The sequence below is a fragment of the Sturnira hondurensis genome, unplaced genomic scaffold (genome assembly GCF_014824575.4).
Source record: "Sturnira hondurensis isolate 20B ecotype Veracruz unplaced genomic scaffold, ASM1482457v3 Scaffold0006496, whole genome shotgun sequence".
In the NCBI taxonomy this organism is placed as follows: domain Eukaryota; kingdom Metazoa; phylum Chordata; class Mammalia; order Chiroptera; family Phyllostomidae; genus Sturnira; species Sturnira hondurensis.
Genome location: NW_028079127.1, coordinates 19,573,668 through 19,599,052, shown reverse-complemented (window position 1 = coordinate 19,599,052; position 25,385 = coordinate 19,573,668). Strand labels below are relative to the sequence as shown.

Below are 25,385 nucleotides of genomic sequence, written 5' to 3'. Positions count from 1 at the left end.
CCCGCCCTCCCCAGGGCTGCATTATGGGAAATGTAGTCCTCAGCTCACGGCCGCCGGCAATGCCTCGGGTGGGGAGGCAGCGGGTAGAGTCTAGGCAGAACCCAGGGCGGAGCACAATCCCGGCAGGGGCTGTCTCACCCACACCACCTTTTCCTGCGTCCCGGCCAGGTCCAGCGCCTCCTCCGAGCCCAGTCCTGAGTGAGCAGAGACCCAGACACCCCGGCCCCTCCGCCCCAGCCAACTAGAGGTTTATTGCAAGGGAAAGAAAGAGACGTTGGTGTTGTTTCCTTCACTAATTGTAGAAGGACAGTGCAAGTTTGGGGAGCTTTGTAAATGTCATTAGTGGGCTCAGCCACACTGGCTGTAAAGACTGCAGGCACATCAATTGTTGCTAAAAAATGTTTTTAGCCACGCTGTTTTATTAATATTTTTATTTTAATCATGTTTTAATATAATAGTATGGCCCCAAAACAGCAATTCTCAAACTGACTGCACACAGAACGACACGGGGAACTTCAAAAAGACAGTCACCCCTGGACACCACCCTTAGAGAGTTTGGTTTGATTTGATTGGAATGGGACTCAAACAACAGTATCTTTTTTATTTTTATTTTTATCATTCTTTAAACCATGTAACATTTTGAATTGCATTTTTCCACAACAGTATCTTTTTAAAAGCTTCCCAGATGATTTGCCAGGGCAAGGAACCACTACTACAGATTTTGTCATTTCCTAGATGCAGAGCAATAAACGCAAGAAAATATAAAGCTTTCCCAAACGATCTTACCTTTGGAGAACAGTCGAGAGATATAAAATTAGGGATTCACAACAAGACTGCTCACGTTTTCTCTGAAGCAATTCAATCACTTTAGAGCCTTGTGGTTAATTCACTCGAGGGTTCTGGGATGAAGGGGAAGTCTGAAATTGCTCCTTCGACTTTCCTTGCTGTTTCAAGCAACCCAGGGCAATGGTTTGTCCCCATGTCAGTCCTGCCCTGGAAGTGCAGGAGAGCTCTGCCCTGGGCTGCTCTCGTGATCTCAGGTAGCTGACCTCCACCACACTGGCCTGTGGTGACATGGTGACAAAGCTGTGGCCTTTTACCAGAGATGACTTTACACAAGGCTATTGGAACCTGGCACATAATTCAAGGGACACTTTCTCCTCCCTTTTGGGTAAGAGCATGTGAGAAAATGTCCAATGCCTCTGGAGAGGAGAGAGGAGGAGGGAGAAAGAGTCTCTCCAGGTCTCCACAAGTCATTCATTATTTTCCCTCCTCACTAGCTCAGGAGTCCAGGCTCCCTCCTTTAGAGCAAATATCATTTATACAGTTTTGCTCTCATTCATTCTGTCATATTACATTGTAAGAGCGGATTCCTCTTACGTTCTCTGGTTGGTACAGGAATATCCTGGCTATACTCCATTGACCAAAAATTGTACCCACAGAGAATTGATCCGCATAGGAGATACATCTAAAGTTTTCTAATATACCTAGTGAGTCTCCTTGACAGTCTTTGCATTGCTCTAGGGGTTTCTTTGAGTCTCACTCTTGCTTTCAAGCACATCAGCTCCACCAGAACGCACCACTGCTGGATACCACTACTGTCTAGAAGGAGAGCATCTACTTTGCCAAGCAAGTGGCCATATGCTTACCTGCTGTGCTCCTGGCTAAGACTTGTGCCTAGGACACCCTCACAGAGCTGCTGACAAAGAAACGTCCAACCCTGCAGAGACTCTTTGTCAGAGTGTGAGCCCAAACTGATGACTGTTGCCAGGAAGGAAGATCTCAAATGCTCCACAAAACGACAGTTTTACAGTTTCATTTGTGCATTGTGGAATGAAGGAGGGAGGGTAAGGAAGATTACACGAAGGTGGGAGAAAGCAAGGCAGATATTGGATTATGAAATAGTTAAGATTATGTGCTCTTTTGAGGGTGGTTAAGGCTCATTTTAAACCTGATGCATGAAAACAATGGACAGGGCTTGCCTAAGAAAGATAAACCTTTTACTAAATATATATATATATATATATATATATATATATATATACCCCTATTCCTTAGGCATGACAACCGCCATGACCTGCCAAGTTAGGAATTTATGATCAGATCACCTTGGGAGGTTACCTCCAATAGAACCCCTTTTTCATCCACAGAACAAACCATTGTGGCTAATTACTAATATCTTTTTTAATTAAATATTTTATTTATTTATCTTTAGAGGGGAAAGGAAAGAGAGAAGGAGAGAAGGAGAGAAGTATCAATGTATGGTCACCTCTCATGAGTCCCCTGCTGGGAACTGGCCTGCAACCCAAGCATGTGCCCTGACTGGGAATCGAACCGCGATCATCTGGTTCACAAGCTTGTGCTCAATCCACTGAGCTACACCAGCCAGGGCTAATTACTAATATCTTTTAAGGTTGTTATTTAAACTTCATTTTAACCCACCTATTGAATTATATTTGAACATTGGGACAGCCTCTCCCTTCACTTTTTGCCAATAAGATTATCAAGAAATAAATCTTGGCCCTGGCTGATGTGGCTCAGTGGATTGAGCACGGGCCTGTGAAACAAGGGGTCGCTGGATCGATTCCCAGTCAGGGCACATGCCTGGGTTTCAGGCCAGGTCCCCAGTGGGGGACATATGAGAGGCAACCACACATTGATGTTTCTCTCCCTCTCTTTCTCCTTCCCATCCCCTGTCTCTAGAAATAAATAAATAAATAATAATTTTGTTTTTTAAGAAAAGAAAAGAAATAAATCTTGGCCATTTGGCCCTGACTTACGTGGCTTGGTTGGTTGGGTGTCGTCCTGCAAAACAAAAGGTTGCCAGTTCGATTCCTGGGCAGGGTACATGACTGGGTTGCAGGCCAGGTCCCGGTTGGGGCATGTGCAAGAGGCAACCGATGGGTGTTTCCCTCCCTTCCCCTCTCTAAAACTAAAATAAAATAACACCTTAAAAAAAATCCTGGTCATTTGGAGTAACAAATGGCAATCCCATGAGGGCTGTGCCGCCCTGCAAGATGCTGCTGCAAACGCTGGTCTCTGCCGCAGAAAAACAAACACTGCGAGCCACACTGTGCCTTCTGTTGCCCTCCAGGTTGGGGGCTCCTCAAACCCTTAGGTTTCTGTTTTGTGGACCCCTGTCATCCTCACAAACCTCTTGTTCTTTCCCACTTTTCTTCTGTTTCATAGCTCTAGCGGGCATTGCAGAGTCGGAGATCCTGTGAGAGTTTTCCGCTACAGTGAAGACGCCCGCCTGTACCCTGAGGCTTGGGTCTGTCTCTAGCCCTGTTGCTGCCCTGCTGCGCGGCGCTGGGCCAGATCTCTTCGTGACTCTTTCAGTACCTTCAGCAGTTTCCCCTCATGCAAATACAAGATGTCTAATGTGCAGTATTCCGAGCTCATTTTAATGGTTAGTCCTTCCCTGAAAAATTTTAAGAGGCTTTCCTTGCCTTTTGAAGCTCGGCAGCTGGTTTGTCTGCTTTGCTGGAAAATTTCGTCTGTGGTCTTTTATCATCTCTCTCTCCTGGTTCCTGTCCCTTGTTTTAGCATTTGATCCAATCCCTACTTTCGATGCTGGAGAGCTATGACCCCAGATGAGACAGACAACCAGGAACAACAGGCAGGACAACGTCTTTCTGTGTGAGAGAGACATAGGGACTGAAAGAGGGCCCACCTTCCTGATTGGACCCCGTCCTCCCTGTTTCAGGGGAGGGTCAGCCCTTTTAAGTGGCTCATACTTCCTGGTCTTAGGCAGTAAATACAATCTTACAGGTGCTACGGGCCCATGTAATTACAAAAACTCTCCAGATGCTTCCTCTGAAAACCCTCAGTAATTACCTGAATAAAAAGGGGAAAGTAGTCAGGAACATGAGCCTTGGAGTAGTATTGGTGTGGGTAAAATCCCCTGCCCTCTACTTTCCTGCTGTGGGCAAATGACTCTTTCTGAGCTTTGGTCTCCTTAACTGTAAGAGGGTATGCCATACAATTATTGTGAAAGATTTGATGAGATAATGAAATCCTAGAACAATGCCAAGAATAGAGTGAGATAAAGTGTAGCAATTATTATTACCCAAGGACATTAGGTATAGGCAAAAGTAATTAGTACCTTAATATGGTTTACCTCTTCAGAGGATAAAGTACTATCTGATAAGGGAGTAATATGCCAGTAATGGCCCAGGCCTGACTGGTGTTGCTTAGTGGATTAAGTGCCAGCCTGTGAACTGAAAAGTTGCCAGTTCGACTCCCAATCAGGATACATGCCTGGGGTTTGGGCCAGGTCCGCATTTGGGGGCATGTGAGAAGCAACCAGTTGATGTATTTCACGCATTGATGTTTCTCTCCCTCTTTTTCTCCCTCCCTTCCTCTCTCTCTAAACATAAATATATTTTTAAATGGCCTAGTTTGGGGAAGCAAGTCAAAGTACCCACAGTTCTTTGTAGCTATTCCTCTACTATCCTAGAAACTCTCAGTGCTGGTGTGCCCCAGGGCTCAGGTCTGGAACTCCGATCAATCTATACACACTCCTTTGTTCATATTGGAACAGTCCCAGCACTAGAGACATGCTGATACTTTCCAGATTTTCATCTCTAACTCTGACCTTTACCCCGAACTCCAGACTTATGTACCCAACTGTTAACTCCAGGTCTCACTTGTCTACTAGGCATGGAAACCTCAACCTACCCCAAACTGATCTCCTGCTCTTTCTACCAAAACTGCCCCTCCCACATTCTTCCCTCTCTTCCCTCACACCAGTCTGTCTCCTGTTCCCACTGTGACCACGCAAATACAACTACAGTCCTTCTGTGGTTGTGCTACTCTGTGCTTTTGCCCTCCCCACCTTCAGCCTATTCTTCACAGCAGCCAGAGGGATACTATTAACACGGAAGGCAAGTCATATTATTCTATGCAGAGCCCTCCAGCAGCTTTCATCTCCCTTCTTACAGAAACCAAATTCATTTCTGCAGAGATTGTATATCTCCTTTGATTTGCCGTCTGTCTCCCAAAACTACCCTCGCCTCCACCCCGAGTAGGGCAGAGACTTTTTGTTTGTTTGCTTTTTAGTTTATTCTTCTTGTGTTATTGCTCCCTTTTTTTTTCACTTTCTCATTTTTTCCATTTTTGTTTTGGGGCAGAGATTTTATCAGCTTTGTTTTTCCCTGTGTCTCCAGCATGTGATACAGTGCTTGGCACACAACAGGTACTTTATACAATTCTTGAATGAAGTGACCCAGACAAGATGCCTAAAAAGTAGGAAGGTAATTTTAGAGACTACTTAACCCCCACAGCCTCCTTTCTCTACAGATAAGGTTTGCTTTATTTTAGAATGCTTTATTGATTTTTCTTGCAGCAGGCTTCTTTTGATACCATAATGTTGAATTTAGGCTAAAAAATCAGGCTACTTTCCCTAAAAATTTAGGCTAAAATTCATTGACAGGGCACCAGGAGGCTGAAATCAGGAAGCATTTCAACAGTGTAGACAATACAGCTGGAAGCCTTGGAATGAGATTCTGGACGTGAACTGCAAACCGAAAGCTCTTATGCCCCGTTTTCCACTACATTGCTGATATGCAAATAACTTCCAGTTCCTCTGTGACCTTGCACAAGTCACTCCCTCTTAGCCAGATTTGTTGTCTGACAGCTAGTAAGACCCTGTGGAAGCTGGGTGGATTTTCCTTAGAGGTAGGACTACTGAACCTTTAAATAGCTACTATCCGCCTGTTTTTGTTTTTGTTTTTTTGGGGGGGAGAAAATAACTTTATTCTAATTGATCCACAAATGATAACATCACAAAAGCTGGTTTAAGAAGGCCATGACGCAAATATCTGCCCATCCCAAACCCAATACCACCCTAATGAACTTCTTTATAGTAAGAACACTCTTTTCCATTGCAGTTCGGATGCAAGGAAACTACTAACGATAGGATCGGTTTAACTGGTAGTTTTATACTTTTACTGTCAATTATAGCTTTATACTAAATTAACTTGGTCATAGAGATGACTTTCCATTTATTCAATATGAATTTCTTGATTAGGCGAATCCATTTGCAAACCTGCACTGTTTCATGCCCTCGCTGAAATCTTCACGAACCTTAAGGTTACTCTGGTTTTGTGTACATGCCAAAAACTGTTTCATCTCATAGTGGCATGGACCAAATTGCTGCTGCGGCTGGCATGTCCGCTGAGTTGCCTGAGGCTCCTAGTAAGTGATGTCAGCCCTTGAGGTCTCAGTTGCTTCCTCCACTGAAGCCCCACTAGTGGCATGCTTGACCTAGCGTGTGGCCAACAGCAGAGCCCACAGCCACACCAGCTGCAGTGGTTGCCATCTGGGCCATGAAACCTGGCTGCCAGGGTAGGGTTGGGGGAGCAGCAGGTGAGCCAACAGCAGATGGTGGAGCTGGCGCCGGTGGCTGAGCTGCTGGTGCTGGCCTGGGCGCAGCTCTCATTCGAGATGTTATGGCCAGAGGGGTCATGCTGGAGGTGCGTATTCGGCTTCCAAGCGGCATCGCTACTGCGCCGCGGCTCTGCGTCTACAAGTTCGCCTGGTATTTTTGAACTGAGAATGTCTAACTTGGAAATCTATCAGAAGTAAATGGAGACGAATTTTGTGACAGTGGTTTCTCTAATTCAAGTACTTCTTTCTCACCTATTCTCGATCTTGGGCAAAAGGGCTAAACTGGAACTGGCAGGGCCAGCAACGCCTTCCCCCGAATCGAAAAGAACTCCCTTTTATTTCCTTCACAATAACCGACAATAAGGCAGCCTCGAGTTAGGAAAGCCAGGGTGGAATCCACGCTCCTGGAGGGGAGCAAACCTCGAACAGACCAGCCAGCAGGAGACTACACGCCTCGAGAATCGGAGATCTAGTGGCCACAAACAAAAAGCCAGAGCGCAACCCGCAAAGGTCCGGGTCCGGGAGGGAAAGCGCACCCTCTCATTGGGCGCCGGCGAGCGGCTTGCCCTCACGCCCCGCCCCCGCGGGCACGCCCTGCCCCCCCACGCGCAGGGCACGGCGGGAGTGGAGTCGGCGCTACCCGCCGCTATACTCCATATCCCGGCGGGCCGAGCGCGGAAGGCGGCGGCGCGGCGCCTTTGTGGAGACAGCGGCCCTGCGCGGAGGAAGTTCCGGTCTCCGCGACACTGGGTCGGTGGCTGCGGCTGAGGATTAGGAGGAGCGGGCCGCGGAGGCCGCGCTGCCTCGGTAAGGGCCTGGGGAGGCAGGGCGACGTGCTGGAAGCCGCGGGCACGAAGTCGGCCTGCCAGGCCGCGGTGGACATCCAGGGCCCGCGCGGCCTGGAAGCTGCGGCTTCGGTGCGGCCGGGCGGCCGCGACTTAGCTCGCGGAGAAGACAGCCAAGTGCTGGTGTGGTGAGGGAGGCGCCGCCCACGGGAGGAACGCCCCGGAACGGTCGCGGGCCAGGGGCGGGCCCCGGCAGGGCGGTAGAATTACCGGTCCAGCCTCGGGGCGTCCGGCTTGCGGGATCGGGGACTGGCGCGCGGTTCCGATTTGGTGCTCCCGCTCTGCGGAGCCCGCGGGCGGGCCCTATATTCCTTCTTTTTACCGTCCTGCTTTTGCGGGAATCTAATTTAGTTCTAAGGCATCACTCGAGAGGGAGCCCTTCTATGCCTAGCACGTAGCCTCACTCTCAGACCAGGACGGACACGAGTGCACCCGGCGGAACTGCTGGGCGCGAGGGCTCAGTTCCCGTCATCTTGGGCAGTAGAACCTGGAGGCGGGCGGGCGGGGGGGGGGGTGCGGAGTGGTCTGGTGGGTTCTGCGCCCGTTGGGCAAATATGGGAGGAGCGGGATTTTTCCCTCTTATTCAATGTTTAGATTCCTTTTGGCGTTGCAAATAGGTTTTTCTCTTAACTTTAGAATTGATGTTTTGCAACTGTGTTCAACTCTGGGAGTGCATTAAAAAAACTGGAAAGGGCCTTGTTTTATAGAGTTTACATAAACTGTAAGGGTAATTGTATTTTTTGCATGTTGCAGGTTTGCTTGTGAAGTCAAAGTTGCTGGATCTAAGTGAAGGAGTTCAGTAGGTTTTGATGCGCCTGATCACCTGTTCATTTTCTGAACTCTGGATTGTATCCTAGGTTTGTTAGTTTTCAACTTCCTGTTGAGTAATGTCACCGGTGTGAAGGGTTTGATATAATGTCAACATCTGCACACTTGTAAGGACCGTAGGGAGAAGTATCAAGAAGTATGGTGAATGACGGTAGGGCTGGCAATGTCTGTAGTAACTAATGGTATGTTACCATTTTGGTGAAACACAAAAGTTGAATCTGAATCTTACTAACTAGCACCCAGCTAGGTACCAAACCTACCAAACCTAGGAACCAGGTCTCTCTTTCCGGACATCTATAGCACCCTTCTTTACAGAATTCCGGTACCAGACTTGGGTTTTTGTTGCCTTTCGTATCCTGAGTTATTCTGGTCTTTCAGAGGAGAATTTTCAGGGGAGAAAGTTACTAAATGATCTCTGCCATCTTGTTGCAGATGCCTGGGGACGAGGTTATATTCTTCTACACAGTGTTTATTTTATGTACTGGTATTAATTAGTTCAGAGTTATATTAAGATTAAAATTATTGGAAAGTTTTGTAATTTTAAAGATCAAAACAACAGCCCTGCCCTGGCTGGTGTGGCTCACTGGCTTGAGTGCTGGCCTGAGAACCAAAGGGTCTCTGGTTCAATTCCCTGTTAGGGCACACACCTCGGTTGCCAGCCAGGTCCCCAGTTGGTGGCATGCAAGAGGCAGCCACACATCAATGTTTCTTTCCCTCTCTTTCTCCCTCCTTCCCCCTCTCTCTGGAAATAAATAAGTAAATCTTTGGGAAAAAAAAAACAAACTTTAAAAAAATAGCCCTGGACTGGTGACTCAGTTGGTTGGAGCATTGTCCAGTACACGAAAAAGTTGTGGGTTCCTTCCCAGTCAGGGCATATACCTAGATTGTAGGTTCGATCCCTAGTCAGGGCAGGTTTGGGAGGTAACCATTCATTGTTTATCTCTCCCTCTCTAAAATCAGTAAACATATTCTCAAGTAAAGGTTAAAAAAAGAAAAGCTCAAACAGCAATAAAAAACAACAGAAATTTTAAAGATAGTAAGTCATTTCTTTGGACTTTTTGAGCTCTACACCAAGTGCTTAGAATTACTTTTTCTGCTAGACTCCCACCATACATTGTTCATCTCATTTTCTGAGTCGATGGGGCATCTCTTGAGTGAGTTTTATAACCTTCCTATACTGGGACTCAGTATAGCAGAGTCAATAAAAGCTCTATAGGCTGATAGGATCTGAATTCCTGATGGACAACTCCACTTAGTGACATTGGATAAATTGCCTGACTCCAGTCTCCTCGCATTTAAAATGATGTTAAGAAATGTAGCTACCTCACAGGTGGTTGTGAAGTTACTGGAATACATATGAGCCTCATGTGCAAAAAGTGTTCACTAAATGTTAGCCACCATGGTTACCTTTTTTTATAAAAGCAGTGTTGTTGAGATGTAATTCACACAGTTTGCCGGTTTAAGGTGTGTAAGTCATTTTTTGTGTATTACTAATTTTTTAACAAAGTTGTGATAAATATATTATGTTACATATATTATAACAAAACTTGCCATTTAAACCATTTTAAGTGTAACATTCAGTGTGTTAATTACACACGCAATGTAGTGTAGTGCAGTCATCGCCACTATTTCTAGAACTTTTTCATCACCCCAAGCAGAAATTCTTACCGTAACCAAGTAACTCCCATTGCCTCTGCCCTCCAGCACCTGGTAACATCCAATCTATATTCTGTCTCTAGGAATCGGCCTGTACCTAGAACCAGTACTCCATGTAAGTGGAATCATTCCGTATTTGTCTTTTCATGTCGAATTTAATTCATTCACTTAACATAATGTTTTCAGGGTTCATTCATGTCATAGCATGCATGTATCTAAACTTCATTCCTTTTTAAAAATCAAAAACAAAATTTCTATTGTGATATAATTGATACCTTTATTCTCTTTTAAGGCTGCATAATATCCTCTTGGTGTGTATGGGTATTTTATCCGTTCATTTTTTGGTAGATATTTGGGTTGTGTCCACCTTTTGGCAATGGTGGGTAATGCTGCCATAAACATGGGTGTGTAAATAATTCTTCACGGCCCTGTTTTTACTTTCGTTGGGTTTACACCCAGGAGTGGGGTCCTATGACAGTTTTGTGCCTGGGTTTTCAGGCTCCGCCATACTACTGTTCCGTAGCAGTCGCACATTCGCATCAGCAACGCACCAGGGTTCCAGTGTCTCCGCACCTTTGCCAATACTTGTTAGTTTTGTTTTAGAATAGTGGTCCTGTTGGGGTGTGGTGGTCTCTTTCTCTCTCTGGCTCATTTTTTACCCCATTTTAACCATTTAAATTTTTTTATGAGTTTATTTAGCCAGACTGATAACATATACTGGGAAGTAAGCTCTCCAGTGCTTCTTCATTTTAAGCATATTTTTAATCCTCACCTGAGGACATGTTTTTTATTGCTTTTAGAGAGAAAGAGAAAAAATTTTGATATGAGAGAGAAACATCGATTGGTTGCCTACTTGCATGTGCCCTGACTGGGGATTGAACCTGCAACGTGGGTATGTCCCCTGACCATGTGTCCATCCAACCTGCAACCCTTTAGTCTGTGGGATGACGCTCCAACCATCTGAGCCACACCAGCCAGGCCCATTTTAACCATTTCTTAAAAAGTGATTTTATGTATTTATTTTTAGAGGGAAGGGAAGTCAGGGAGAAAGAGGGAGAGAAACATCCATTGGTTGCCTCTTGCACCCGCCCCCATGAAGGCCCAGCCCTGCGACCCAGGCATGTGCCCCGACCAGGAATGGAACCAGTGGTCTTTCACTTTGTGGGATGGTGCCCAACCAGCTGAGCTACACCGCCGGTCAGGGTCATTTTTCCGTGTACGGCTCAGTGGTGTTAAGTACATGGGCGCTGCTGTGCAGCCATCATTACCATCTAGCTCTACAGTGCTGCGGCTTCCCAAAGTTTGCTCCCATTAAATAATAGTTTCCCATTCTCTCCTTCCTCAGCGCTTGGCGGCTACCGTTCTACTTTCTGTTTCTATGAATTTGCCTATTCTAGGTACCTCATATAAGTTGAATCGTAAGTCATACAGTATTTGTCCTTTTGTGTCTGGCCTTTATTTCACTTAATATCATATCTTCAAGCTTCACCCATGTTACAGCATCTGTCAATTTCATTCCTTTCTGAGGCTGAATAGTATTCCATTGTATGGAAATATATTACACATTTATTTGTCTGATGGACATTTGGGTTCTTTCCACCTTGGGGCTGTTGTGAATAATGGTATAGTGAGTATGGGCATAGAAGTATCAGTTGAAGTCCTTCCCTGTTTTCATTTCTTTTGGGTATATACCTAGAAATGGAATTGCTGGATTATATGATAATTCTATTTTAATTCTTTTTTATTATTATTTTTTATTTTGAGAGTGTGTTTATTAAAGCTCGTGTGGGACAGTGACACCAGGAAGGGTTTAGGACAGAAGAAGCACCAGGAGAGAGCCTGTGTGGGGCTGCTTTGGCTCCCTGGAAGTGACATAGGAATGGAATGAGCCTAAGCAGGGCTGCTGTCAGCTCGATGTCAGCAAGAGGGGCCCTGGAGACAGGTTGGGGAGAGGGAGGGAATTAGCCTGAGAGGCGCTGCTGCTGCCCTTAGCCCCACTGGTTGCGGGCCTGAGAAGGAAGAAAGGTGTGGGCGTGTTCTGGAGAGGGAGAGCGATATTTTTAATTTTTTGAGGACCCCCCACCAGTACTGTTTTTCACAGTGGCTGCACCTTTTTTTTTTTTTAGAGAGGTGGAAGGGAGGAAGAAAAGAGGGAGAGAAACATTCAGTGAGAGGGAAACATGAATTGGTTGCCCCTTGCACCTGCCCCAACTGGGGATGGGACCCACAACCCAGGCATGTGCACTTTCCGGGAACTGAACCTGCACCTTTTGCTTTATGGGATGATATTCCAGCTGACCAGTCACCTGTCCAGGGATTTTTAAAATATTTATATGTTACTTAAAAATTATTAATTTTAGAGATGGGTAGAGAGAGAGAGACATACATCGATTTGTTGTTCCATTTATTTATGCACTAATTTTTTGCTGCTTTCATGTGCCCTGACTGGAGATCAAACCCACAACCTTGGCCTATCCAGACGATGCTCTAACCAACTGAGCTACCCAGCCAGGGCTCTCTTTCAGAATTGATCTTGAGGGGTGGGTTGGGATGGGAGTAAAAGGCAGAAAACTGTACTTGAACAACAATTAAAGTAAAAATAATAACAAGAAAGAAAGAAAAAAAGAAAGAAAGAAAAGACTTGATCTTGCCGCTAAATGTCAGCACCGAAACTCTAATATTCCTAGAAGAAAACATGTGGGAAGACTTTATGTATTGGATTTAGCAACAATCCCTTGAATGACTCCAACACAGGCAACAAAAGAAAAGTAGACCAATTGGACTTCATCAAAATTAAAAACTTTTCTGCATCAATGAACAATATCAACAGAGTAAAAAGGCAATCCATAGAATGGGAGACAATATTTGCAAATCATATATCTGATAAGGGCTTGATATCCAGAATATATAGAAAACTTCTGGGAAAGGATTTATTGTGTTTTTTTTTTTAAAGATTGTATTTATTTATTTTTAGATAGAGGGGAAGAGAGGGAGAAAAAGAGAGAGAGAGGAACACTGATGTGTGAGAGATATATCCATCTGTTGCCTCTCACATGCCCCCAGCTGGGGACCTGGCCTGCGACCCAGGCATGTGCCCTGTTGGGAATTGAACTGGCAGCCTTTCAGCACTCAATCCACTGAGCCACATGGGCCAGGGCTGGGCAAAGAATTTAAGTAGACACTTCTCCAAAGAAGGATATACAAATGACTGATAAGCACAGGAAAAGATGCTCAACATCAACATTAGGGAATGCAAATCAAAAAAACAATGAGATGCCAGGTTCTACCTGCTGGGATGGCTGTTATCCAAAACAAACAGAAAAATAGAGGTTGGTTAGGATATAAAGAAATTGGAACTTAATATTGTTCTGCTAGAGCTGCCATTAACAAAATACCACAGACTGGCTTAAACAACAGAAAATTATTTTCTCATAGTCTGGAGGCTTAAGTCCAAGGTCAAGGTGCTAGCAGGTTGATCTTTGGAGAGGACTCTTTCAGCTTGCTGTGTTCTCACATGGCCTTTTCTCTGTGCATGCATCTCTGATGTCTCTTCTGATACCAGTCCTGTTAGATTAGGGCACGCCCTTATGACTTCTTTAACCTTAATCACCTTCTGAGAGGTCCTACCTCCAAATATAGTCACAGTGGAGGCCAGGGCTTAGGCATAGAAATTGGGGCAGTGGGTACGGTGATGGTGGAGGCGCAATTCAGCCCATAACAAACCTCTTGTGTGCTGTCGTGTTAAATTGTATAGCGGCTGTGGGAAATAGTATGGTGGCTCCTCAAAGAACTAAAAACAATTTCCGTGAGATTCAGCAGTTCTACTTTGGGGTATATATCTAAAAGAATTGAAAACAGTCGCAGTGATATTTGTCCACCATGCTCATAATCATAATAGCTAAGAGATGGAAGTAACCCATCAGTGGGTGACTGCATAAATAAAATGCGGTATATACATATAATGGAACACTATTCAGCCTTGAAAAAGGAACGGAATTCTAACATGCTGCAGTATGGGTGAACCTTGAAGACCATGTGCTAAATGAAATAAGCCAGTGACAGAAGGACAGATATTGTATGATTCTACTAGCATCGTGAGAGGTACTCAGGGTAGTCAAAATCATATAGACAGAAATTAGAAGGTTGGTTGCCAAGGGCTAGGTAAAGAGGGGAATGGGGAGTTACTTTTTAATGAATACAGAGTTTCAGTTTTGCAAGATGAAAAAAGTTACATGGATAGATAGTGATGGTGGTCGCACAAAGGTACTTAATGCCACTGAATCATACACTTAAAAATGATAAATAGCAAATTTTATATTATGTATATTTTACAACAATTTTTAAAAATATGTAATTAAGCCTTGGCCAGGTAGCTCAGTTGGTTAGAGCATCATCCCTATACACCAAGGTCATGAATTCAGTCTCCTATTAGGGCACATACAAGAAGCAACCAGTGAATGCATCAGTAAGTGGAACTTCAAATTGATGTTTCTCTTTCTCCTCCCCACTCCCTTCCCTCCCCTCTCTAAAATCAATAATAATAAAAAATATTAAAAAATGGGTCTGTTGATTCTACTCCCGTTTCTTGCCAGCCTTCATTCCATTTTGCCCTAAAGGCCCCTCTCCATTTGAAATCTCGCTGATGTGCACCACCTCAGTGAGGAAAACCCTCCAGGACACCAAACAGTGTTTAGATCCTACTGCAGGATGTTAGGGTTGTTCCCATTTTAAAAAGCTATTATGAATAAAGGTGTTGTGAACATACCTGTACAAGTCTTTTGTTTTCATTTACCTCAGGTAAAGACTTAGAAGTGGAATTCCTGGGTCCTGGGGTAACGTTTATCAGCAGTTTCGAATCTGGTTGTATTGTATGGCCATTTTTCCAGCAATGTATGAGAGTTCTGATTGCTGGAAATCTATGTGTATTTGGTTTGGTGAGTCTTGTTGATTTTGTGTAAAAAATCTTTTTGTTCTATTGAATGTAGAGAGAGGAGAAGGAAGGGAGAAAGAGGGGGAGAAACATCAATGTGAGAGAGAAACATCAATTGGTCGCCTCTCGTATATGCCCTGACCAGGAATCGAACCAGCGACCTTTCAGTATGTAGGCCAGTGCCCAGGCAGCTGAGCCACACCAGTCAGGGCAAGTCTTGTTAATTTGTGGTTTTAATCTATTTTCTTTATGACTAATAATAGCATTTGTGAGGTACATGTTTCAAATATTTACTCCCCGTTCCCATAGTTTGCCTGTTTGTTTTTTTCAGCAGTGTCTTTTGAAGAACAAGTGTTAATTTTGATCTTTTTCTTTTCTTTTATGGTTAATGCTTTCTGCATCCTTTATAGCAGTGTTTGCTGCCACCAAGCTTACAAAGGTTTTCTCTTGTTAATAGAAGCTTTTATGTTTAGCTTCTGCATTTATGTCTGACCCATTTTTTTAAAAGTATTTTATTTATTTATTTTTAGAGAAAGGAAGGGAGAGAAATACCAATGTGGTTGCCTCTCATGTGCCTCCTACCAGGGATCTGGCCTGCAACCCAGGCATGTGTGCCCTGACTGGGAATTGAATCAGCGACCCTTTGGTTCATAGGCCGGCGCTCAATCCACTGAGCCACACCAGCCAAGGCGATAACTTTTTTTTAATGCATGCTGATATGACAGCTGTCACCATATAATCTAACAAAATTGTTTCGAATGAAGTTAGAAACAATTGTCTCAGCTAGAGACAGCTGAGCACTGCTGGAACTGTCCTGTGGGATAAACGTAGCAGACTCCTGGGTCCTGGTTGACCCAATACTTTGGAGAAAATTTGTTTTGTTGGTTTTTTATAAAGATTTTATTTATTTATTTTAGACTGAAAGAGAGGGAGAGAAACATCAATGTGTGGTTGTCTCTCACATGCCCCCACTGGGGACCTGACCTGGCCTGCAACCCAGGCATGTGCCCTGACCAGGAATTGAACCAGTGACCCTTCGGTTTGTAGGCCAGCATTCATCCACTGTGCCACACCAGCCAGGGCAGAAAATTAGAGTGTATAAAGCAGAACAAAACTGCCATGTACTTTAGCCAACACTGAAAGAATAAGACCCCTGGTTTTGCTTCGTTGTCTTCTGGAATCGAAGTCATCATTAAAAAGGAGGGATGTCCTTAGGAATTGGCTTCGTGTGGCTAGAGGTAACATTCTTGAATCTGCAGGATGGACCCGAGTGGAAGCATTTGCTAGGAATGTTTTGTTAATCAGGAATGAAAGGTGGAGGAGGCTCAGAAACAGCCAGCCACCGTCATGGTTCCTGTTGTAAAGGGTGTAGACCCACAAATGGGTAGGTTTTATTCTCTAACTGGTCAGCTTCCTGGAAACCAAAGTCTTGCAGTTCTGAGGGAGTGTGATTGCAAAGCTGAAACATGAAGGACTTGATAGAAGGGCATCACTGGGAATATGGCCCAGTCTGTAGCTCGATGGATCGAGGCGCTTGCCGTCCCAGGACCAAGTTGACCTTTGTTACTGCTGTTCACGGGGAACCATGTTTCACTTCAACCTTCAAGGCTCTCATTTGACTATTTACAACAAAGGTCTGTACCTGCAGCAGCTTCACCTGAGCTCACACCTCAGTCCTCAGAACTCCCCCTGGGGACTGTCTACTTGTGTGGCATCTGTGCAGAGTGGGGCCTGGGCCGTTAGGGTGGCAGTTCCCTCCCACTTTCATGTTCACTGCCAGCCATACTCATGTGTGGAGTTGATGTTTTAGTGCCATTTAGTTTCAGAGTTAGGTTATTTTAGATTCTTGCTTTTCTTAACTCCTGTCTTGCTGCACGTATAACCAACATCTTTGCTGGCATCTAATGAGCTTCAGCATTTAAAGCCTTGAGCTGGCATTTAGTTTATACCGAAGTGCCAGTTCTGCTTACCAAAAGTGGCCCTGGCTCAGTGCCAGCAACTCAAGAGTTTTTACCCATTTCAGGTTCAGATCATTTTGGTCCCAAGGCCTTTAATCACTTGCTTTGCTGGATTCAGCTGCATGTCTGGGAACTTCAGCTATCCTAGGGAGAACTTGGAGGGAACCACTAGTGCATGGTTTGACACATCTGTTGCCCTTTTCCCACCAGCAGTGTATGAGGAGTCCAGTATCTCCACGTCCCTGCCAACCTACCTGTCTTTTTATTTTTCTATTATTATCATCACCACCCTCGTGGATATGAAGCAGTTCTTTTGAATTCACATGAAAACCATTCTTTCATTCGTTAACATGGAGACATCCAGTTACCCCAGTATCATTTGTTGGAAAGACTGTTCTTCCTTCTGAATGGTCTTGTCACTCGTTTCTAAAAACCTTCACCCGAACTGTGAGGGATTATTTCTGGACTCTCGATTCTCTCCCGTTGATCTGTATGTTTATCCTTACATCAGTGCCTCGCTATCTTCAGTAGTGTAGCTTTGTAGTAAGTTTTAAAATCAGGAGATGTTGAGTCCTCCAACTTTGTTGTATGTATTCTTTTGTTTTGTACAAATGACACTATTACAAATAGTATTTTGCACATATTGTTAGATTTAATATATAATAGCTTAGTCAACATAGCTACCTTATTTTTGGAGTTGCATAGTATTTCAATAATACAAATATACTCTATTGATATGTGAGGGGAACCCCCCCAAAAAACAGAATTATCTTTGGGAGGGCAGGCCCCTTGTAGTTCAGGCTTCCCTTGCTAGTTGAGTGTTCTGAGAATCCATCTCAATTAGTGTATCCGCTGGCCTTGTTGTGAGAGGCTGCATTCAGCTTCAGTGAATTTTTTTTGAAGGCTCACTGTGTTTGCCCATCTCGTGATGGGTGATTTACAAGGGCACCTGCCTATACTGCTGAGTGTTCAGCCGTTTTTGACCCAAAACAACATGACTCCTGTGCCCCACCCTCCTTATTTACCTGATCTTGCACCAAGCAACTTTTTTTGTTGTTTTTCCCAATGAAAAAAGTGCTCAAAGGGAAACATTTTGCCGGTGTGGAAGAGGTGAAACAAAAAAACGGCAGAAACATTAAAAGGCATCAAAATCAACGAGTTCAAAAACTATTTTGAGCTGTGTAAAAACCGTTTTGATAGGTGTATTGCATCAGCTGGAGAGTACTTTGAAGGTGACTGAAGTTTAAACATGTAAGAATAAATACACAGTTTTTAAATAAATAAATTCTGTTTCTGGGGTGGTCTCCCTTTGTGTATTTAGAGTTTATAATCTTTGGTTATTACAAATAATGCTGCACTATGGGCCTTTGCAAGCATGTCACCACAAGCTAAATATCTAGAGAATAAATTTCTGGACGAGGATCTGGAAAGTCAGACATAAATGCACATTTAAGCCCTGACTGGTGTGGTTCAGTGGGTTGGGTGTCATTTCACAAACCGAGAGGTTGGCTGTTCACACTGTCTGCAGTCATGTATGGAACCCGATCCAGGGTGTTCCACTGGGCTACCGTCCCCGAGTGAGGTCTCCGTATGCTCCCTCCCCCAACAACATTATTTAGGACAATGATTCTCTTGTTGAAATCCAACATTTCTTGAATGGAGGTATTTCCACAGGGTTTGGTTGAGGTCAGTTCTCGCTTGTTTAGCATCTCAAACCCAGAAAGATGAGTTAATTCTTGAAGGAAATGATACTGAACTTGTATCAAATTCAGCTGCTTTGATTTAACAAGCCACAACAGTTAACAACAAGGCTATCAGAAAAATTTTGGATGGTGTCTGTTTCTGAAAAAGGGACAGGTTAGGTTGATAGATGAGATTTAAGTTGCATGCTACCCAAACAGCAAGATGCTGCATGGTTCCTCAGACTCATTTGTGATATTTTAAAGACGCAGTAGAAGCTGGGTATGGGGAAAAATAGGAGTCTCTTACAGCATAAAGATGGATCATGTTTTCCTATATTGTACCAGTCTCTGGTCTTTTAATTAGAAGAATTTAAACCATTTACCTTTAAAGTAATTACTGATAAGGATGGACTTCTGCCATTTTGCTATTTTCTATATACTTTATAGCTTTTTTGTTTTTTATTTCTTGCATTATTGCCTTTTATGTTTAGTTGAATTTTTTTATGTGAAATGTTTGGATTTCCTTCTCATTTTCCTATGTGTATATTATAGATAATTTTGTGTTGGTAACCATGGGGATTACATTGAACATTCTACAGTTATAACAATTTAATTTAACTTTATACCAACTTAAGTTCAACAGCATACAAAAAAAATCTTCCTATACAGTTCCTTTACTTTCTTCTTTCTCTTTTTGAAAAAAGATTTTGTTTATTTATGTTCAGAGAGAGAGGAAGGGAGGGAGAAAGAGAGGGAGAGAAACATTGATCTGCAAAGAGAAACATCACTCAAAAAACATCACTGGTTGCCTCTTAGCACATTCCCAATGGGGGACCTGACCTGTAACCCAGGCGTGTGCCCTGACCAGGAATCGAACTGGTGATCTTCTGGTTTGCAGGCTAGCACTCACCATACCAGCCAGAGCCTCTTTTTCTTTTTGATGTCACAGATGACATGTTTGTAAATTGTATCCTCGTATTACCCAAACTAATTTTTCAATGCATGTCTTTTTAAAAAATCCTCACCTGAAGTTATATTTATTGTTTTTAGAGAGGGAGGGAGAGGGGAGAGAGATAAACATTGTTGTGGGAAAGAAACACCGATTGGTTGCCTCCCATTCACACCCTGGCCTGGCATGGAACCTTCAACCCACGTATGTGCCCTGACCAGGAATCGAACCCACAACCTTTTGGTGTACGGGACGATACTCCAACCAACTGAGCCACTCTACCATGGTAATTACTTCCTCATATTTGAAGGAGAGTTTGCCAGATACACAATTTTTAAAAATTTATATTCAATCATAGTTGGCATAGAATTCTTAATATCTGGTTTGCCCCTCCCCCACCCCCCACCCCCAATATTTAATATGTTGTCTACTGCTGTCTGGCCTCCAAGTTTTCTGATGAGAAATTGGCTGATAATTTTATCAAGGACCTCTTGTACATTACAAGTCTCTTGCTGCTTTCAAGATGCCTTGTTTTCAACAGTTTCATCATAGTGTGTCTTGTGAGTTTATGCTACTTGTACTTCATTTAGCTTCTTGGATTTGTAGATTTATATCTTTCACCAAATTGGGCGATATCGGAGTCCCATTATTTCTTCATATAGTCTTTATGTCCCTTTCTCTCTCTCTTCTAGGACTCCATAATTTTTTTTTTACTTGTATTGTAGATAGAGAGAAGGGGAGGGAAGGAGAAAGAGAGAAATACTGATGTGAGAGAGTAACATCCATGGTTGCAGCTTTTTGCAGGCGCCCTGACCAGGGACAGAGCACAGAGCCTGAACAGTGACCTTTTGGTTTGCTGTGATGCCCAACCAGCTGAGCTATGCTTGGCCAGGGCTCTGTAATCTTAAATTGGCCCACTAGATGGTGTCTCCAGGCCCTGTAGGATTTGCTCACCTTTGTTCATTCTTTTTTCTTTTTGCTTCTCAGACGTGAGAATTCCAATTGCCCCGTCTTTACGTTTGCCAGTCCTTTCTTCTGTTTGCTCAACTCTGTTGTTGAACTCTTCTGAATTTTTCATTTCAATAATTGAACTTTTTCAGCTCCAGAATTTTCATCTGGTTTCTTTATAAAAGTTTCCCTTTGTTGATTGTCTCATTTTGTTTATTTTTTTACTTTTATTTTTTAATATATTTTATTGATTATGCTATTACAGTTGTCCCATTTCCCCCTCCCTCATTACCCTCCACCCTGCACACCCCCTTCCATCTACATTCCCCCCTTTAGTTCATGTCCATGTGTCATAAGTTCTTTAGCTTCTACATTTCCCATACTATTCTTGCCCTCCCCTGTCTATTTTCTACCTACCATCTATGCTACTTATTTTCTGTACCTTCTCCCATCTTCTCCTCCTCCCACTCCCCTGTTGCTAACCCTCCATGTGTTCTTCATTTCTATGGTTCCGCTCCTGATCTAGCTGTCCTCTTGGTTTGCTTTTGTTTTAGGTGTGGTCTAGTGTTAGTAACTGTGAGTTTGCTGTCCTTTCACTGTTCGTATTTTTCATCTTCTTTTTCTTAGATAAGTCCCTTTAACATTTCATAGAATAAGGGCTTGGTGATGATGAACTCCTTGAATTTGACCTTATCTGAGAAGCACTTCATCTTCCCTTCCATTCTAAATGAAAGCTTTGCTGGATAGAGCAATCTTGGCTATAGGTCTTTGGATTTCATGACTTGGAATACTTCTTTCCAGACCCTTCTTGCCTGTAAGGTCTCTTTTGAGAAATCAGCTCACAGTCTTACAGGCACTCCTTTGTAGGTGACTGTCCCCTTTTCTCTTGCTGCTTCTAGGATTCTCTCCTTCATTTTAATCTTGACTAATGTAATTACGATGTGCCTTGGTGTGTTCCTTCTTGGGACCAACTTCTTTGGGACTCTGAGCTTCCTGGATTTCCTGGAAGTCTATTTCCTTTGCCAGATTGGGGAAGTTCTCCTTTATTATTTGTTCAAATAATGTTTCCACTTGTTGCTCTTCCTCTTCCCCTTCTGGTACCCCTATAATTCAGATGTGGGAACATTTAAAGATGTCCTGAAGGTTTCTAAGCCTCTCCTCATTTTTTTGAATTCTTGTTTCTTCATTCTTTTCTGTTTGTTTGTTTCTTTCTTCCTTCTGGTCCACTCCATTGATTTGAGTCCCAGTTTTCTTCCCATCACTATTGGTTCCCTGTGCATTTTCCTTCATTTCATTTAGTGTAGCCTTCATTTGCCGCCAAAATCAACCAATTCTGTGAGCATCCTGATCACCAGTGCTTTGAACTGTGCATCTGATAGGTTGGCTATCTCTTGGTCACTTAGATGTATTGGCTCTGGGGCTTTGATCTGTTCTTCACTTGAGCCTTTTTTGGGGAGGGGGTCTGGTGGCTCCCGTTACTTAGTGAGAGGTGGGGCCTTAGCTGTTCACCAGGGCAGGGCAACCCAGTCTCTGGGTTGTGACGCTGTATGTGGGGGCGAGGTGAGAGGGGGAACAATGGCCCTTGCTCCACTCTCTCTCGGGTTTCAGTCCCTTCTGCCACTTCCCAGAAGCAAATTGGGCCCTTCTGGTGCTAGTTCCCAGTGCTGGTTCCCAGGTGTGTGGGCTTGTATACATTCTAGGACCCTGTGGGTCTCTTCAACAAACTATCCTGTGAGGCTGGGAGTCTCTCCTGGCCCCTCAACCCCCACAAGTGTTTTCAATCGGTGCTTTTAGGCTTTATTTTGCACCGCTGGGGCTCTGGGTTGTGTGGTCTGTCTCGCTTTGCGAGACGTTTTCGCCTTATTTATCTGCGTGTGAATGTGTGACTTCGGTCACACAGCCACCTTGTGTGCCTCGCTGGGTCTTCTCATTGCCTCCCCATGCCTGGGGTCTGCCCGGTCACCACCTAGACACCCGGGTCACCAGCCATCGCTTTTTCCTGCCGTAACCCCTCTCCGCCAGCCGCCGACTCCACCCCACTTACTGGTCTGGATGAATGGTTGTCGGACTTCCGTACAGTTCAATTTTCTGACAGTTCTGGATGCATTTTTGTTGTCCTTAATTTTGGTTGTGTGAAGAGGCACAGTGTGTCTACCTACGCCTCCATCTTGGCTGGAAGTTCATTTTGTTTATACATTGTTTTTCTGATCTCCTTTAGTTCTCTGTCCATATTTTCATTTAGCTCTTAAGCATATTTAAGACCCTTGTCACAAAGCCTTTGTCTAGTAAGTCTGATGTCTGGGCTTACTCAGGGATGGATTTGTTGATCTATTTTGTTTCTTTGAATGGGCTGTATTTTCTGGTGTCTTTGTATGCCTTGTGGGTTTTTAATTATTGTTGTTGAAAATTGGGCATTTGACTATTATAATGTAGTAACTCTGGAAATCAGATTCTCCCCTTTCTTGGAGTTTGGTGATTTTTTAAAAATTGTTCAAGGCTGTGGTAGTCTATTTTGGGACATTTTCTAAACTATTTTTGCAAAGACTGCTCTTTGTCACGTTTGATCACTGATGTCAGGCATTTTTCTTTTTTATTTTTGTAGTGCTTATTCATCTAATTTTTTGAGAGTCCATTTATTTTTAAAGAGGTAATTAAAATTTTGTTTCAGATTTTATTTTTAGATTGAGGGGAAGGGGGGAGAAAGAGAGGGAGAGAAACCTGAGTGTGTGGTTGGTGCACCCCCAACTGGGGGCCTGGTGTACAACCCAGGCATGTGCCCTGACTGGGAATCTTACTGGCAACCCTTTGGTTCGCAGGCCAGTGAGCCACACCAGCCAGAGCAAGAGCATATTTATTAAAGCTGGGCTGAAACCAGGAAGGGCCTGACATAGAAGCAGTAGGAAAGAGCCTTGGTGGGGCCGCTTGGGCTCTAGAAATGTCATAGGGAAGAAGTGAGCCAAGGCAGGGCTGCTTTCAGCTGGCTGGACAGTCAAGAGGAAGGGGCCTTGGGGACAGGTTCGGGGGTTCACCGGGGTGGGCTGGGGCTGCCCGCTGCTCCTCTGGTTATCTGATATTTTAAGCAAGATTTCCTCGAACACCAGGAGATCAAACGAACAAACCAACCAACCAAAAAGAAACAAAACACCACAAAAACCAAAAAAAGGGGGAAAGCAGAAAGTAAACTCTCTGCTTTTGCGGACTGGTTCTGTGTTGGGACAGTCCTTCAGCACTTAGCTGGGCTTGCTCTAAGCCTAGGGATCAGCCTGAGGTGAAAGGTGAAAGTCTTCAGGTCTTGTCTGATCATGTGTCTGGGTATGTGTGTGGCTTTCAAAATTTTCCCATGTACATGTTGCTGTGGAATATTCTAATTTTTCAAAGTTTTTTTACCCCAACTTCTCTATATGTGTGAGTCTCTAAGTCTGCTTTGCAGCTTTTTCTAGCAATGCCTCCTGCTGCTTGCCCTCACCCTCGCCCCCAAGTTCTGCTGAGGTACAATAGAAACAAGCACCTTGCGTCGACCCTTCGATATGCCCCAGACGGTTACGCCAGGAGTATAGTACACAGCAGTGTGCAGGTCGTCTGGGGGGCTGGGAACTGGCCTGCCACTGCCATGGCGGGGGGCGTGGGCCAGGGCGAGTGGGAAAACAAAGCTTGGCTGTCATTTTGAAGATGGCTTCACTGAGCATTTGCTTGACTGTTATAAACTTTGACTTTTCTAAAGCTCCAGCGAAGTTGATTTAGACCGTTACTGCTTGTTTTTCAATATTTCTGTGGAGGAAGGAGACTTCGGAACTTCCTTGTCTGCCAGTTGACAGACCTGTACGTTATCTTTTCACTCTCTTGATAGAATACTTTGATGCACAAAAGTTCTTACAGTCAGTGAAGTGTAGTTTATCTGTTTTGTTTCTTTTGTTTCTTTTGTGCTTTTGGTGTCATGAAAGTACTGCCAAATCCAACGTCCTGAAAGCTTGCCTCCTTTTCAGCAGCTGCGGCAAAGCCCTGCTGTCGGCCTCTCGGCAAGTGGGCGGGGTTGCTGGCCACCTCCAGCAGCGCTGGGGCGCTGGGGCTGGGGCGCTAGGGCGAGGCAGTACCCTGTTCTGGTTGGCTGGGCGGGCTGGGCAGGCTGGCGATGGCGCTTTGGTGGGGTGCCTTTTCCAGAGAGGGAGGTAGAATGGCTGCTGGGAAAATTAGTATTTATTAAATATGAAGTATTCTTACTACACTGAGAAGTTTGTGGTGCTCTGGAGTACACGTTTTTAATTAAAAATTATTGTTCTTGTTATAAATTAATATGTAAATGTTTAAACGTGACTTCCAAAAATACCCCTGCTGCCGTAGCCCCGCATCAGCCAGGCAGGAGGAAATCAGTTTAGCCTCTGCTTCATTTTCTAACGCACTTACGTTTCGTGCTTTGCTTTGTGCAGGTGCTGCCGCAACTGGAGCTCGGTAGGGGAGGATCTCCTTGTTGGGCCCTCCCGACCTAAGAATGTGGGGTGATTCTCGGTCTGCCAGCAGAACAGGGCCTTTTCGGTGAGTCTGCAAACGTGGGTATTGTTAGTGTTCTAAGGATACGGGATAACTTTTTTTGGTCTACTATAAAGGAGGATATTTTCTTTGTATAGAAATAGGTCTGGTTTTTAAACATTGGAAACTTAAAAAATTTTCTAGTCATTTCTGAAGTGATTTTGAGACTAAATACCCAATGTGCCAAGTGTTTTGTGTTTTAACATTTTTTTAAGTATTAAAAAATGTCTTTTAGCAACATAATACATACTTGGCTAATAAGGAAAGTCAGCATAAATGTTTATAAATGTACATAAGTATTTCATTAAGCTCACTAATATGCTTCTAGAATCCAGAGCTGCGTCTTGCCCGTGTGCCACTTTGATCTGCAGCTACTAGAAATGGTTCCGAGAAGGAAAAATGACTGGATGCGGTTTCCTACGCCACATTTCAGTGTGAGGCAGTGCGGAGGGCAGGGATAAGTGGGGAGTGTGGTACCATTCAGTTGTGTAGTTTAGATTTGAAGGGAGTTTATATATATATATATATATTTTTTTTTTTAAAGATTTTATTTATTTATGTTTAGAGGGAAAGGAGAGAGGGAGAGAAACATCAATGTATGGTTGCCTTTTGTGCATCCCCTGCTGGTAGTTGGCCTGCAAGGAACCGGCCTGCAACCCAGGCATGTGCCCTGAC

The 25,385-nt window shown here is 44.0% G+C and overlaps 1 protein-coding gene and 1 pseudogene across 3 annotated transcripts in view; one reads left to right on the top strand and one right to left on the bottom strand.

Annotated features, from left to right (window-relative positions):
- Positions 1 to 5,094: 5,094 nt before the first annotated feature.
- Positions 5,095 to 6,886, bottom strand: LOC118989647 (coiled-coil-helix-coiled-coil-helix domain-containing protein 2-like; annotated as a pseudogene).
- Positions 6,887 to 7,054: 168 nt separating this feature from the next.
- Positions 7,055 to 25,385, top strand: part of RBM6 (RNA binding motif protein 6) — a 92,224-nt gene continuing 73,893 nt past the window's right edge. The window contains exons 1-4 of one of the 3 annotated variants that reach the window (XM_037049675.1): positions 7,055 to 7,197; positions 7,989 to 8,092; positions 9,803 to 9,834; positions 24,611 to 24,716. In XM_037049675.1, the coding sequence (XP_036905570.1) occupies positions 24,673 to 24,716 (44 nt within the window). In that variant the 5' untranslated portion in view covers positions 7,055 to 7,197; positions 7,989 to 8,092; positions 9,803 to 9,834; positions 24,611 to 24,672. The remainder of the gene's footprint in view (positions 7,198 to 7,988; positions 8,093 to 9,802; positions 9,835 to 24,610; positions 24,717 to 25,385) is intronic. The other 2 variants (XM_037049673.1, XM_037049676.1) reach the window with 2 other exon arrangements.